Source organism: Mytilus trossulus, chromosome 2 (assembly GCF_036588685.1).
Source record: "Mytilus trossulus isolate FHL-02 chromosome 2, PNRI_Mtr1.1.1.hap1, whole genome shotgun sequence".
NCBI lineage: Eukaryota > Metazoa > Mollusca > Bivalvia > Mytilida > Mytilidae > Mytilus > Mytilus trossulus.
The window spans coordinates 11,462,946-11,476,029 of record NC_086374.1 but is presented as its reverse complement, the minus strand read 5'-3'; the positions used below and the strand labels follow the sequence as shown (position 1 = coordinate 11,476,029).

The 13,084-nt window shown below is 33.6% G+C and overlaps 2 protein-coding genes across 2 annotated transcripts in view; one reads left to right on the top strand and one right to left on the bottom strand.

Moving 5' to 3' along the window:
- Positions 1-1,077, bottom strand: part of LOC134706486 (uncharacterized) — a 29,210-nt gene extending 28,133 nt beyond the window's left edge. The window contains exon 1 of the mRNA XM_063565461.1: positions 947-1,077. Within this exon, the coding sequence (XP_063421531.1) occupies positions 947-969 (23 nt within the window). The 5' untranslated portion in view covers positions 970-1,077. The remainder of the gene's footprint in view (positions 1-946) is intronic.
- A 2,156-nt stretch (positions 1,078-3,233) lies between these two features.
- LOC134706484 (uncharacterized) overlaps positions 3,234-13,084 on the top strand; it is a 30,537-nt gene continuing 20,686 nt past the window's right edge. Inside the window, exons 1-6 of the mRNA XM_063565459.1 lie at positions 3,234-3,394; positions 3,775-3,862; positions 4,668-4,804; positions 5,349-5,461; positions 6,242-6,423; positions 6,953-7,054. Of these exons, the coding sequence (XP_063421529.1) occupies positions 3,262-3,394; positions 3,775-3,862; positions 4,668-4,804; positions 5,349-5,461; positions 6,242-6,423; positions 6,953-7,054 (755 nt within the window). The 5' untranslated portion in view covers positions 3,234-3,261. The remainder of the gene's footprint in view (positions 3,395-3,774; positions 3,863-4,667; positions 4,805-5,348; positions 5,462-6,241; positions 6,424-6,952; positions 7,055-13,084) is intronic.

Below are 13,084 nucleotides of genomic sequence, written 5' to 3'. Positions count from 1 at the left end.
ATCATAACCAACAAGAATGTGTCCATAGTACACAGATGCCCCACTGGCACTATCATTTTCTGTATTCAGTGGACCGTGAAGTAGGGATCAAAAATCTAATTTGGCATTTAATTTAGAAAAATCATTATCATAGAGAACATGTGTACTATGTTTCAAGTTAATTGGACTTCAACTTCATCAAAAACTACCTTAACCAAAAAATTTAACCTGAAGCGGAATAGACGGACGAACAGGGACGGACATACAGACGAAAGGACTAGAAATATCATACATGTAGGTGGTACATGTATCATACTTGTAGGTGGAGCATAAAAACAGATCGGTATCTGAACTGAAGATCCAAAATGGGTTATAACTTGTATATCTGTAAGAGAATATAACACAAAATATCTTCTTTTTTATTATTACATGGCAGATCAACAAGGGCAGAAATCTTTCTTTGTTGATATTTGCCTAAATTTATGTTTCCCCCTATATAGTACGTCTATCAGATATTGTACTGCTCCTCGGGCGTCTTGATTGACAAATAAAAATTGTTGTTGTTGTTGATATTGTTAAACTGTCCTTAGGAACTTCAACTAACCCCCAATCTATTTTATACAGCATAGTTAATCTAGCCTTTTTCCTTCTTATTTCTAAATTTTCCCATTCCAATGCTTTAACTAAATTTGAAACTTCCTCAGTTTCTGATGAGTGCTGCTTGTGAGAATTTTTATATAGTCCAGGCAGAAGTCTGTAGTTTAAACTTTACATAACTAAAGAATAGGACGCATGGACTGAAAATTGCATTAAATTCGTAGTACATCTCATCATCTCTGTCTAAAGGGCAAGAGAACAAATTTTAAAAAATAAATGAAAATAAAACATTTATTTTTTCCTATTTTTTTACCTAAATTGTCTTGAAAAAAATACTGACAGGAAGAATTGTCTACTTCATTAAACTTACCATGAAATGGGACATTTACTCATTTTAACATAAAGGTTTCTGTTCCCATCACAAAATCACAACTGACGTTTAAACTTAGAAAAATTCAACGTGCGTTCTGCATATCGGAAGTAAACAATGAAAGTGAAATTTAGAACCAAAGAAGGATACGTATATTTTCCCGGATTTGAATCCCCATCTTTCCCTTTGTCCATAATGATACTAACAGAACACAGGCACTTGTCTCAGAAAAAAAAATTCCTATATACCTTATTATATACCTTATTGTAATAAGGTATATAGGAAAAAAAAATTCTGAGACGAATTTTTTTTTCTGAGACAAGTGCCTGTGTAACAGAATACAGAATACTAACGTTCAATTATATTTAATATATTTGAAGGTCCATGTAATAAAAATCTGCTTAAGCAAAACCTCTTATGTCTTCTATTAGTCACCATGGATGACTTTCCTAATAAAAATATTTTAAATTCATGAAATAGAAGTTAAATTGAGAATGCCGAACTTGAATCGCCGGGGAATGTGTCAAGAGACAACAACCCGACCATAGAACAGACAACAGCAGAAGGTCACCAACAGGTCTTTAATGCAGCAAGAAATTCCCGCATCCTGTGGTGTCCTTCAGCTGGCCTCTAAACTGACAAATATATACTAGTTCCGAGACTAGTTCAGCCGTGATAATTAACGCCATACTAAACTCTAATTATCATACTGACAAGAAACTTTTAAAGCATACAAGACTAACAAATGCAAGAGGCTTCTGACTTGGGACAGGCGCAAAATGCGGCGGGGTTAAACATGTTTTTTTTTTTAGATCTCAGTCTTCCCCGGCCTTATACCTCTAGCCAATCGTAGAAAAAGTAAACGCATATACAATACGCACATTAAAATTCAGTTCAATAGAAGTCCGCCGATCTGATGTTAGAAGATATAATCAAAGAAAATAAAGAAAATGATAATAATACCTGAATACATAAATAACATCAGACTACTAGCAGTTAACTGACATGCCAGCTCAAGACTGCAATAAAACTCCGTGTTGAAGGCCGTACATTGACTTATAATGGTTTACTTTTATAAATTGTTATTTGGATGGAGAGTTGTCTCATTGGCACCCACACCACATCTTCCTATATCTATGTGTTGTATTAATTGTTATAAATGTCTTGTACATTTTGTATGTCGGTTCAAAGCTCATTAGATTTTATGTTGTCTCTCTTTGTGTACCTAGCTAACGATAATTATTTGAGACTCCTGATGAATCACGATAAGGATACTTTAACGAATCACGATAAGGATAGTTTAACGAATCACGATAAAATGTTAACCAATTTGACGCAAACAGTAGCCTAAAATGACTGTTTGAAGCCCGACGACAAAGGGCACTTGACATGGTACGGTCAGTAGAAATGGGGGTATCCTCACGACGAATAAAGGCAAAAATCTTGCCAAATGACGTTAACGGAAATATTTAGTGCATTGCGATAAAATGTACACGTTCTTTTAGACGATAAAAAAAATCGACTGATTTTGAGGCATCACATAATTTTCTAACCATAATTATTTGAGACCTCTGACGAATCACGAATCAAGGATAATATTTTGACGAATCATGATAACAAATTAACCAATTAAACGCCAAATCTAGCCGGAAAATGACAGTTTGATGACTAACGACAAAGGGCATTACTATTCTCTGTTATCATAAAGGTAAAAAAATAATTTTGAGATGAACGCTCACGGTTTCTACCCGCTGAGTTTAACTTATCTTTTCAAGGCTAAGTTTGATATAACAGCTGAACAATGTATTGTGTAGAATTGTACAAATAAGTTACTAGTATCACACATGTATGTAGAGTCTAACTTTTCTTTTCTTAGTTTGATATAACAGCTTAACACCACTTTGCAAGTATCATCGGGTCTAGATAAAACGAATATAGTCCGTAGGAAGGGGACGATTAATGGCTGACCCGTTTTAAGAAAGAGCCAAATCTCTTGCACGTAAAAGACACCCATGTAGATTTCGAAAAAGAGTAATTAAGCTAATGCCGCACCCGCAAAGTGGAAAGGGATTAATAAGTTACATAGATACAATAACTTGTTTCCAAATCCACTATAAATGCATATGCTTAAACTAACAGTGTTTTGTATAGCATTGTTTAAATGAAATATCAGACACACGTAAACACACGGGGCAAATCACTTATGTAAAATCCTGCGTGCCTGCCAAGATCCAAAGAACTTCAAAACGTCATATTACAAACAACGTCATAAAGTGTCGCCGTACGTTACCTAACAGTTTGGAAGAGACTGTAGAATGGATTCTGGAACAGTTCGCAGAATAATTTCATTGATAAGTGAACCACCAACAGATCGATGTGAGAAGGAGATTCGAGAAATTCTGCCCCTTTTGATACCAAAGATATTTGCTCTTAGCGGGATGTCAACAGGTAAACAAACGGCTGTAAATTTATCTTGTAACTTTATGATATCCACCAACCCCAAAATCCATGCACCAACGCGGGTTTTTACTCATTAGTTATGACAATAGTTTGGAAGCCAATATACATATTATATATTATTGTAAAAAGAAGATCAAACAAGACTAATCATAGCATATATTATCAGATGTATACCTACCACAAAATAGTTTTATGATTTTATAATTCAATTTACTGCATTATAAATATTCTTTTCGTCAACTTTACCAATTTCCATTACAACATCAGCACAGATCTTTAGAGTGTTGTGCATATGCTTTTCAACAGCACAATAGATTGACTGTAAATTCAGCATTCACTATAAGTTCTACAAATTCTCATCTTTTCAGATACATGGATTGATGTTTTAAAACATGCAAAATACAGAAAATTAAAGAAGAATAAGTTCCTAAAGAATACAATAGGTTGTACTGATCGGTAAGATACTGGATCAATAAAAAAGACTATAAATGCAAGTCTGTATACATTGGATAAAGATGCAACTTATAGGGTCTTTGCATCGGAATCATAATATATTATTCAAACACCAGTTGTTGACATGCCACGGGTTATGTTCTCACATATTTTATGATGGTATAATACTAAACATCTAACGGGAGGGATTGTGTCTGATATTTACTATATGATTTATATGACGAAGGCATGATCTTTCAATCAGTTAAATGAAGGGTTGGAGCTGGCATGTCAGTAACTGGTAGTAGTCTAAATTTTATGGCAGTTGGTCTCTGGTGGAGAGTTGTCTCTCTCATTGCCAATTATACACCATCTTATCAAGTTTTTACACCATCTTCTTATTTTTACACCATCTTCTTATTTTTACATACCACACCAATTTCATTTTTATATAAGGTGTGAAAAATGACATTTGAAAATCTTACTACGTGCACTTGCTTCTATTGAGCTAATCGTTACAAAGAATGTGTGCTGAACTAAGTTACAATTAGCCTAAGGGTAAACAATGGCCTGTTGGGCTACGAAAATAAACGAAAAGCTATTGCACTTTTTAGGAATAAATGCCGTATGGAGATGTGGTGTATACGTCAATGAGACAGTAACCCTGTTTACTATTTTTCACTGCGAGTACTAAAAAAGATGTAATACAAATAGTAATTCATTTCAATCATCATGTGCCTGCAACTTCTCGGTCATGCTCAAGCCTGACATTATAAGCTGAACTTACCTATAAAAACTGAAATAAAGTTTTAATGTATTTTTTGAACAGGTTATATATAGTGTTGACTGGTGGGCTGTCTGTATTCCTAGCAATGCAACAGAGTGTACATGTATTACCTCCCATAGATGGTAAAGACAGCCAGATACGGAATATAAGACAGTTTGGATTTAAAGTGGACTCACTTGGTAATTTTAGTAAATTTTAGTGTTTGGAGAGATATGCAAGGCAACGTAATACTTATATATAGTATTTACTTCATTAATGATGTGACTGTCTTAGATTTACAATGATGGTTTCTATTCATATTCAGATATTATTTGTATGCCCTATTTATGGGCATTATGTTTTCTGGTCCGTCCGTCCGTTTGATCGTCTGTTCGTCGGTTCGTCCGTCTGTCCCGTTTCAGGTTATAGTTTTTGGTCGAGTTGGTTTTGATGAAGTTGAAGTCCAATCAACTTGAAACTTAGTACACATGTTCCTTATAATATGATCTTTCTAATTTAAATGCCAAATACGAGATTTTCTCTCGTTTTTCCAATCGATTGAACATAGAAAATGATAGTGCGGATGGGTCATCCGTGTACTATGGACACATTCTTGTTTTAACATTTTATGTGCATGCTATCTTCTATGGATTGTCTAGTTCTGAATTTCTGAACTGATCACTGAATATTCTGATCAGTAAAATCATAAAATTCATTAAATCTTACTAGCTAATAATGTTTTAGGTCCTGGCAAAGTTGTGGAAGAAAGTTACAGATTAGAAAATGTTCATATGATTACAGATGCTGATACAGATCTAATGGTTATCTCAAAAATACTTTATGAGAGAACTATGCAGGTACGAAATGTTCATATGATTACAGATACTGATAAAGATTTAATGGTTATCTCAAAAATACTTTATGTGAGAACTATGCAGGTACGAGAGAAAAGCGAACAAAGAAAAGTAGTGTTTTCTTTCTTCTTTTTATGAATATTGGTCTTAGTTAGTTTTATAGTTTTATAAACAACATATCTCGGTTCAATTTAAAGTGCTGCTTCTGATGTGCCACACACTTGTCATTTTTGACTAATGTGTCGACCTCTAAAAGTGTTTTTTCTACCTTTTCAGCGGGGTTTTCTCGCTGTATTGAATACTCATTGATTGCCTTTGGCTGTTATCTGCTCTATGGTCGGGTTGTTGTCTCTTTGACACATTAACAATTTCCATTCTCAATTTGTTTTTGTTTAAATGTGATTTTAGTTTGCTGTTTCATTGGCGTATTTTACTACTCTCCTTCATATGATATCAGATTTAACGTTGTTGACTTCGAACCATACAAACTTGATTTTAAAATTTACAATTGCTGAAGAAAGTTAAATATAAGATATTGCCATATAGTAATGTATTGCTAGTATTTCTCTTGGTCAAATCAGGAAAAATGTCATACAGTAATGTATTGCTAGTACTTTTCTGGGTCATGAAAGACGTCATAGGTGTTTTGAGTATATATTGAGAACAATGTGCTATACACTCAAACCACCTATGATTTACAGTAATGCCAATGAAAAACAAATAATTAACTAGAGATTCGAAACTGTTGGAAAAAAGATTAATGCTTCATTTATACTTCAACAGACCCACATGGAAAAGGATTCAGACACGAAAGAGCTATTTATTAAAACACATCCGTTCTTCTCAACGTGGACAGAAGATCAGCAGAACCACCTCCGGATGGCTTTAGTAAAGAAGACATACAGGAACAATCAGAAAATTATGATTCAAGGAGAGCCGTTTTCTGGTCTCTTTTTTATTACAAAGTAAGATAAAAAAAAAACATCTTATTTTTTGTATAATGATTTTCATGTTACATCGTCTCAATTTCTCAATTTTGACTGAACAATATTTGTTAAATAATATCATGCCATATATATACATGTGAATTTTATTAAGTGCAATTGTTGTAAAACATTGGTGTGTCGTCAATAAACAACTACTGCTCATATGAGGATAACAAAATCATAGAACTTTATTTTGCTTAGATTAGAAAATTAGACATGTTTTACTGGATAATATAACTATCAAGCGTTAGCATTTTTAGCTTGGTATACATATATGACATGCTGCAGAAAGTTTTGTGTAAAATAAAACAGGGATATTGAAGAACTATATAAAAAAGAGATTTTTTAGCATGACTTTTTGGCTGTGTTGTCGTCTTATAACTTTTGTTTATGTCTGAGTTTTTGTGTCTTACTTTTGTTTTATGTCTTACTTGTTTTTGTGTCTTATTTTTGTTTTGTGTGTTATATATATGTTTTGCGTCTTACTTTTGATTTTAATTTTTATCAGAGGCCGCGCTAGATTGTCAGCTCAACCAAGAAATCATCCACGACAATTTGAACACGTTTTTGAAGGAAAGGATATGGATAAAGAGTTGCTGGAAATAATAAAGTAAGTGCATAGCGCCATATTCAAGTATAATCAGACGTTATAAAACAAGTTATATATATATAAACTTTTTTAAAAATGTCTTAAAAATCTGATTCGTTTCGTGCATTTTATATAAAGCCTGCTTTGGTGCTTTAACAGGTAAATAACCAAGAGTTGAGAGCTCGAAGTCATGGCATTTACAATCCCGCCACATTCTGTATGTGTCTGCCAAAAGTCAGGAGCTTGTAATTCCTTAGATGTCGCTTTTCGCTGACAGTAATAGTTCTCATTAGCAATAAACAAAATTAAATCACAAAAATACTGAACTCCGAGGAAAATTCCTAATAAAATAGCAAACTCTAATGACAATTCTCATCAAACGAACGGACAACAACTGTCATATTTCTGACTTGGTACAGGCATTTTCAAATGTAGAAAATGGTATATTGAATCTGGTTTTATTGCGCTAAACACAGGCACTTGTTTCAAAAAGAAAATCCTATATACCTTAATGTTATATTAAGGTATATAGGAATTTTATTTTTGAGACAAGTGCCTGCGGCGCTAAACCTCAGATAAGAATAAATCTCCTTCTTTTTCTTTTGATCAGATCTATCTACTTCTATTGATATGTTACTGTTATTCTAATTTGCACCAACTGTGCACCTTTGAACACTTGTTACTGTAAATAAATTGTTATCCGGAATTACAGTTTTATTTCCTATTGTTAGCCTAGCTTTTGAGGATTGGGTGTTCATGATACTTTTGCCTCTTCTTACAGTATATGTATTTTGAAATCGTTCGTTATACCCACGTCTGAAGTGGCACTTGATATGTCTATAAACATTATATATCGCCATCAATGATGGTGATACCTGGCTGTGTACATAATGTATATACAACTCGTCTAAACATCAACCCAACAATGTTAGATCTGTAAATTTGCTTTCGCAAATTTTTGGTTCTTCCCTCGCTGGGATTCGATTTGCTACTGTGATATCGTGACACCAAATCGCCTGCACTGCAGCCGTCCCGCTAGACCACACGACCACCTGGGCTCTCAAAAAAAGGGCTTTCGGTGGCCATATGTTACCTTTCCACGTCAGTTTTAATATATATATATATATATATATGTATAATTGGTAAATTACTAAGTTACGATTTTTTTTACTATGCATTACTTATAGTATTCGATGATATTTCCAGATTTTTGAACTCTTTAGTTTTTTTAATTACAGAACTTTAATAGTTCTGAAATATATACCGAATTTTTTTCAGTGTGTATAATATGCAGTTATGGATAGAACGTATTCCCTTTTTTGCCCTTCAAACTTCTTTCTTATGCAAACCACGCAAGACTATTTGGAAAATGCCAACTTTAATCGCGGTAAAGAATGCCAATTGAAAAATGCTTTTGCATTAACACTTAATATATATGCCTCTTTAATCACTAGTATTAAAGCATATATATATATATATATAATGTTAATGTCTGGTTGTTTTAGGATACACATTCCCAAGAAGGTGGATACCATGGTGAGTAGAGGAGACACACAGGGCAGTCATATGGACGAACATACATATGTACGACGACTAGAGGGTTATATTGCCGCAGAGAAGAGGGAATTCCAGAAAGTGGTGGATATATGCATTGTTTCGGCAGGGGAAATATTCGGAGATCTAGAATTATTACTGGATTTAAAAGCCGATATTTTCTCCGTTACAGCTATGTCTGAAGGATGTGAAGCCTTCGTACTTCAAGAACAAGACATATCGAGATTCTTATCCAAGAGGAGAGTACCATTCACACTCAAATTAATGAAATTTCTTTCCGAAACCAAATTGACAGGAAGAATGTCGTCTACCCAAGGCCAGAAAGTTCCCATATTCCCCAGACTCCTTTATCGTTTACGACAACTTAGGATTGAAGTTCCCAAACAACATCTGCCAATCGCAAATAATCTTTCTGAAAAGAAAAAAATATCAAAAGAAGATCACCATATTTCAGTTGAGAAGCTGGACGAAAGTTTTCTTGCGAAAAGTTTTTTGAAAGATAAAGGTCCATTTCTGAAACCATTGGTTCCTGGTACTGTATACTTCAAAGAAATAATGAGAAAACGTATAGCTAAAAGAACTGGTTACCAAGGAAACATGTCACAATTCAACAAAAAAATCCAGACTGAAGAACCAAAGGATCCCAGTAAAGAATATGTTACAACCAATAAAAGATTAAAAGATTCTATCGTAAAAAGTGTCAGAGAAGGAATAAGAACTGAAAAAGTTATAAAAAGACTCTCTTTAAGTTGGAATAAAAACACATTAATGAAACACTAAAACGTTTATTTTTCTCTCTTAATGTTAACATTGAAAACACGGTATGGTATAAGGTATATAGTTGATATTTGTTTTACAAAGGAAAAGCTGATGTAAGCAGTAAATTGTACGATTCCGATTATCTGCATACATTGAGAAGTTCTATTTCCTTAAATGCAAATGTAGTTCCTTAAGCACACAAGGCAAGACATAGGTATTGTATGTTTTAATCGTATACAGTACTGAGATTCTTTCATTAGTCAAGTGATAAGTGTTATGGCTGTCATTTGTAATATCAATAGAAAGGATTGCGAAAAATAACCAGGTGACGGTTGTCAAGCCATGAATGTAGTAGATAATACTGTTGTCAGGCCATTAAACACTGTTAAAGGTGTTATATTTTGGAATTAATTATGATTCACTCAAATTCTATGCATTAGCAATAGACACATTTATTCTAAAACTAGTTGTAGGTAGTAGGCATGATACAGGTTATCTCCTTATATATTTTATGTTAGTATGATACTAAACCACTAACGGGAGGCATTGTGAATGATTTTCATTTTATGAAGATATTATCTTTCAATCAGTTTAATTGAGGTTTGGAGCTGGCATGTCAGTATTACAAGAAGTCTTTTGTTAATTTATGTAACATTGTCATTTTCTTAGTTTCATTTGTACCTATTCTGACATTGGTGGCCTTTCTTAGTTTCTTTTGTTACCTATTCTGGCATTGGTGGCCTTTCTAAGTTTCTTTTGTTACTTATTCTGACAATGGTGGTCTTTCTTAGTTTCATTTGTTACCTATTCTGACATTGGTGGCCTTTCTAAGTTTCTTTTGTTACTTATTCTGACATTGGTGGCCTTTCTTAGTTTCTTTTGTTACCTATCCTGACATTGGTGGCCTTTTTTAGGTTTTTTTGTTACTTATTCTGACATTGGTGGCCTTTCTTAGTTTCTTTTGTTACCTATCCTGACAATGGTGGCCTTTTTTAGTTTTTTTTGTTACTTATTCTGACATTGGTGGCCTTTCTTAGTTTCTTTTGTTACCTATCCTGACAATGGTGGCCTTTCCTATTTTTTTTTGTTACCTATCCTGACAATGGTGGCCTTTCCTAGTTTTTTTTGTTACCTATCCTGACAATGGTGGCCTTTCCTAGTTTTTTTTGTTACCTATCCTGACAATGGTGGCCTTTCCTAGTTTTTTTTGTTACCTATCCTGACAATGGTGGCCTTTCCTATTTTTTTTGTTACCTATCCTGACAATGGTGGCCTTTCCTAGTTTTTTTTGTTACCTATCCTGACAATGGTGGCCTGTCCTAGTTTTTTTTGTTACCTATCCTGACAATGGTGGCCTTTCCTAGTTTTTTTTGTTACCTATCCTGACAATGGTGGCCTTTCCTAGTTTTTTTTGTTACCTATCCTGACAATGGTGGCCTTTCTTAGTTTCTTTTGTTACCTATCCTGACAATGGTGGCCTTTCCTAGTTTTTTTTGTTACCTATCCTGACATTGGTGGCCTTTCTTAGTTTCTTTTGTTACTTATTCTGACATTGGTGGCCTTTCTTAGTTTCTTTTGTTACCTATCCTGACAATGGTGGCCTTTCCTAGTTTTTTTTGTTACCTATCCTGACAATGGTGGCCTTTCTTAGTTTCTTTTGTTACCTATCCTGACAATGGTGGCCTTTCCTAGTTTTTTTTGTTACCTATCCTGACATTGGTGGCCTTTCTTAGTTTCTTTTGTTACTTATTCTGACATTGGTGGCCTTTCTTAGTTTTTTTTGTTACCTATCCTGACAATGGTGGCCTTTCTTAGTTTCTTTTGTTACCTATCCTGACAATGGTGGCCTTTCCTAGTTTTTTTTGTTACCTATTCTGACATTGGTGGTCTGAGACTGTTCGTGCTCTTTGGTCAGGATGTTGTCAATTTTTATTTCGGAAATGGAGTGATATTTGTATATACTTTATAACAGTTTTAAAATGTTGCAATTCATTTTGAATACAACTTTTAATTATAGGAAAGGACATAATCATAGGAGACTTGTGTTGCTTGAAACTTTTTTGGCTGATGGGGTTTGATACACATTCATGGTTCAAACTGTATAACTAGATGCTCCAAAGGGCGCAGCTTTATACTACCGCAGAGGTTGAACCCTGAACGGTTGGGGCAAGTATGGACACAACATTCAAGCTAAATTTGGATTGTGATTAAATAGTTGACACAACATAGGTTTCTGACACAGAATGAATGTGGTCTAATGAACTTAAAATTTTTGTTTTGCCTTTGAGCAATTCACTATGCTGTTGAATATTAATCCTCTCAAAAAAATGTTTGAAGAAATTTTCTTTTTATTTATGAAATTTCAAATGAGAAAATTGAACCCCCCCCCCAATTTTTTTTTCACATCCCCCTATCCTTTATTCCAAAACTGATCTCAATTCAAATTTCTAATGGAGTTTGCAACAATAATTACTCATTTAAATACATCATAAAATATTAAAATGTAAAAAAGTGTTTGTTATCATTGAATGGTAAAGATTGTTTTAATTTATCAGTTGGTAGTTAAAGTGAATATACATTGTATATTGTATAAAACAATGATTTAAGTTGATTCAACTACCTATTCTGGACAAAGAAAGATAACTCCAATTGAAATTCTTGCTATTGCACAATATTGTGCAATTAGATATTTCTTGCTATTGCGCAATACTGTGCAATTGAAAATACTTGCTATTGCACAATACTGTGCAATTGAAGATTTCTTGCTATTGCACAATACTGTGCAATTGAAAATACTTGCTATTGCACAATACTGTGCAATTGAAGATTTCTTGCTATTGCACAATACTGTGTTATTGAAAATTTCTTGCTATTGCACAATACTTAATATAATAATTTTAGATCCTGATTTGGACCAACTTGAAACTGGGCCCATAATCAAAAATCTAAGTACATGTTTGGATTCAGCATATCAAAGAACCCCAAGAATTCAATTTTTGTTAAAATCAAACTAAGTTTAATTTTGGACCCTTTGGACTTTAATGTAGACCAATTTCAAAACAGGACCAAAAATTAAGAATCTACATACACAGTTAGATTTGGCATATCAAAGAACCCCATTTATTCAATTTTTGATGAAATCAAACAAAGTTTGAATTTGGACCCCAATTTGGACCAACTTGAAAACTGGGCCAATAATCAAAAATCTTAGTACATTGTTGGATTTAGTATATCAAAGAACCCCAAGAATTCAATTTTTGTTAAAATCAAACTAAGTTTAATGTTGGACCCTTTGGGCCCTTTATTCCTAAACTGTTAGGACCCAAACTCCCAAAATCAATACCAACCTTCCTTTTATGGTCATAAACCTTGTGTTTAAATTTCATAGATTTCTATTCACTTCTACTAAAGTTATGGTGCAAAAAAATAAGAAAAATGCTTATTTGGACCCCTTTTTGACCCCTAAATTAATTCCTAAACTGTTACGACCAAAACTCCCAAAATCAATACCAACCTTCCTGTTGTGGTCATAAACCTTGTGTTTAAATTTCATAGATTTCTATTCACTTATACTAAAGTTATGGTGCGAAAACCATGAAAAATGCTTATTTGGACCCCTTTTTGGCCCCCAATTCCTAAACTGTTAGAACCAATACTCCAAAAATCAATCCCAACCTTCCTTTTGTGGTCATAAACCTTGTGTCAAAATTTCATACATTTCTATTTACTTAAACTAAA